Source organism: Arachis duranensis, chromosome 4 (assembly GCF_000817695.3).
Source record: "Arachis duranensis cultivar V14167 chromosome 4, aradu.V14167.gnm2.J7QH, whole genome shotgun sequence".
Taxonomy (NCBI): domain Eukaryota; kingdom Viridiplantae; phylum Streptophyta; class Magnoliopsida; order Fabales; family Fabaceae; genus Arachis; species Arachis duranensis.
Genome location: NC_029775.3, coordinates 96114792 through 96116556, shown reverse-complemented (window position 1 = coordinate 96116556; position 1765 = coordinate 96114792). Strand labels below are relative to the sequence as shown.

At 39.3% G+C, this 1765-nt stretch overlaps 1 protein-coding gene across 1 annotated transcript; it reads right to left on the bottom strand.

The window, feature by feature from the left end:
• Window positions 1-1271, bottom strand: LOC107485013 (tetraketide alpha-pyrone reductase 1-like). Its single transcript, XM_016105552.3, has 3 exons — window positions 984-1271; window positions 235-779; window positions 1-157 (listed from the first exon to the last, which is right to left on the bottom strand). The coding sequence occupies exons 1-3, from the start codon at window positions 1269-1271 to the stop codon at window positions 1-3; spliced, it is 990 nt and encodes a 329-aa protein (XP_015961038.3).
• Between the last annotated feature and the right edge of the window lie 494 nt (window positions 1272-1765).

Below are 1765 nucleotides of genomic sequence, written 5' to 3'. Positions count from 1 at the left end.
TTAAATTGGAGCTGCAGGTTGAAGTGTGAGATGGCCTTGCTGAACAAACGATGCAATACAGTCATCAAATATTTCTTCAATTGACTTAAACTTGAATCCCAGACTCCTCAGCCTTGATGTGTTCAGATCGTAATGCGGCCTATCTAGTTTCTGGAACCTGAAAACCCAACTAATGCTGTTTAATGATCCACTTTAAACCCAAATTAAACTTAATAAACATAATTAGCTACGAACCATTTAGGAATAGGGAGAGTAGGATAACGAGTTGCAAGCAAAGCAACCAAATCATCATTATCCATGACAATAGAGCTGCAAAGGTATCTGCCATGGGAGGCTTCATTCTCATACACAAGGATATGGCAGAGCGCCACGTCATCAATGTGAACGTATCCCATCCTTCCATGCCATTGAAATCTCTCGGTTTCACCTTTGAGCAACCCTAGCACATCAGATGCCGTAGAACACAGATCTGGCGGCAAGCTTGGTCCAATGACGAACGAGGGTAGAATGGTCACTAAGTCGATCCCATTCTCTCTGCAGTAGTCCCATGCCGCTCTCTCCGCCATTGTCTTGGACATCACGTACCATGCCTGCAGTTTCTCGCAGAGGTCCAAGGAGCTCCATGAAGACTCGTCTAGAGGTACTTTTGGATCAAGATCGTCTCGGACCCTAAGAGTTGAAGAAGATGAGGTTAATACCACTCGACGCAGCGTCGGATTCTTCTTACACGAACGCAGCACGTTTAGAGTACCTTGGAGAGCCGGCTCCAACATCTCCGCCTGTTACAATATAACTTTAATTTAAAATTTCTACTCACATGAGTATTAGTGTCTATCAGACTCTGTTTGTTTTCGAGAGATAGTTATTTGATAACTATAAATCACAAAAGTTGCTGACCTCTAACACTCCTCAACTTAAAAAGTTAAGTTCTCATGTTGCGCCTCTTTATAAAAGACACAACAAAATTTGAATGAATAATGTACCTTGGCATTTGACGAAGGCTTGAGGACAGGAGAGGCTATGTGGAAGACACCTTTGCATCCGAAGATGGCATTGTCGAAGCTTCCTTCTTCCATTAGATCAGCTTGGACAAGGTGTAGTCTCTTTCTTGCACCTTCTAGACTCCATAAGTGTTCAAATTTCTTCCGCTTACGTAAATCTCTCACAGTTCCAGTGACATGATAACCACACAAAAGAAGTCGCTTGATAAGCCAAGAAGCTAGAAAGCCTGAAGCTCCAGTCACACACACTCTCTCTTTCTCTTTTTCCATCTTCATATCTCTCTCATTCTTATAACATACATATATATACTGCAACTCGTTACACAAGGATAGAATGACAAAGCTAATTGGCAATTTATTATGTTCAACTCCTTGCACCAACAATGCATGACCTTTCTACCTTCGCTCTAACCATGCTATTAACCTCCAAAGTAATTTTTACTGCAGAAATACTAGGGAAATAAAAAAATAGTCAGAATTTGTCTTATTTAGCATTCATTAATTGTTCAATAATTAATGAATGTTAAATAAGACAAGTTATAACTGTTTTTGGCTAATTTTATTTGGTTACCAAAATTTTAACGGAATCACCACGTTTTTTTCTTGTAATTACCAATGCCTCTTTAAATAATGCGCTATCAGTATAAGATCACTCCAAACATTGTGTTTGTTTGATTGACATTAAAAAGTGAATGCAGATTTTCAAACTACAAAAAGATTCACAGTTGCCATCCACAGCTAATGGCTTTAATTTCAATAAAACA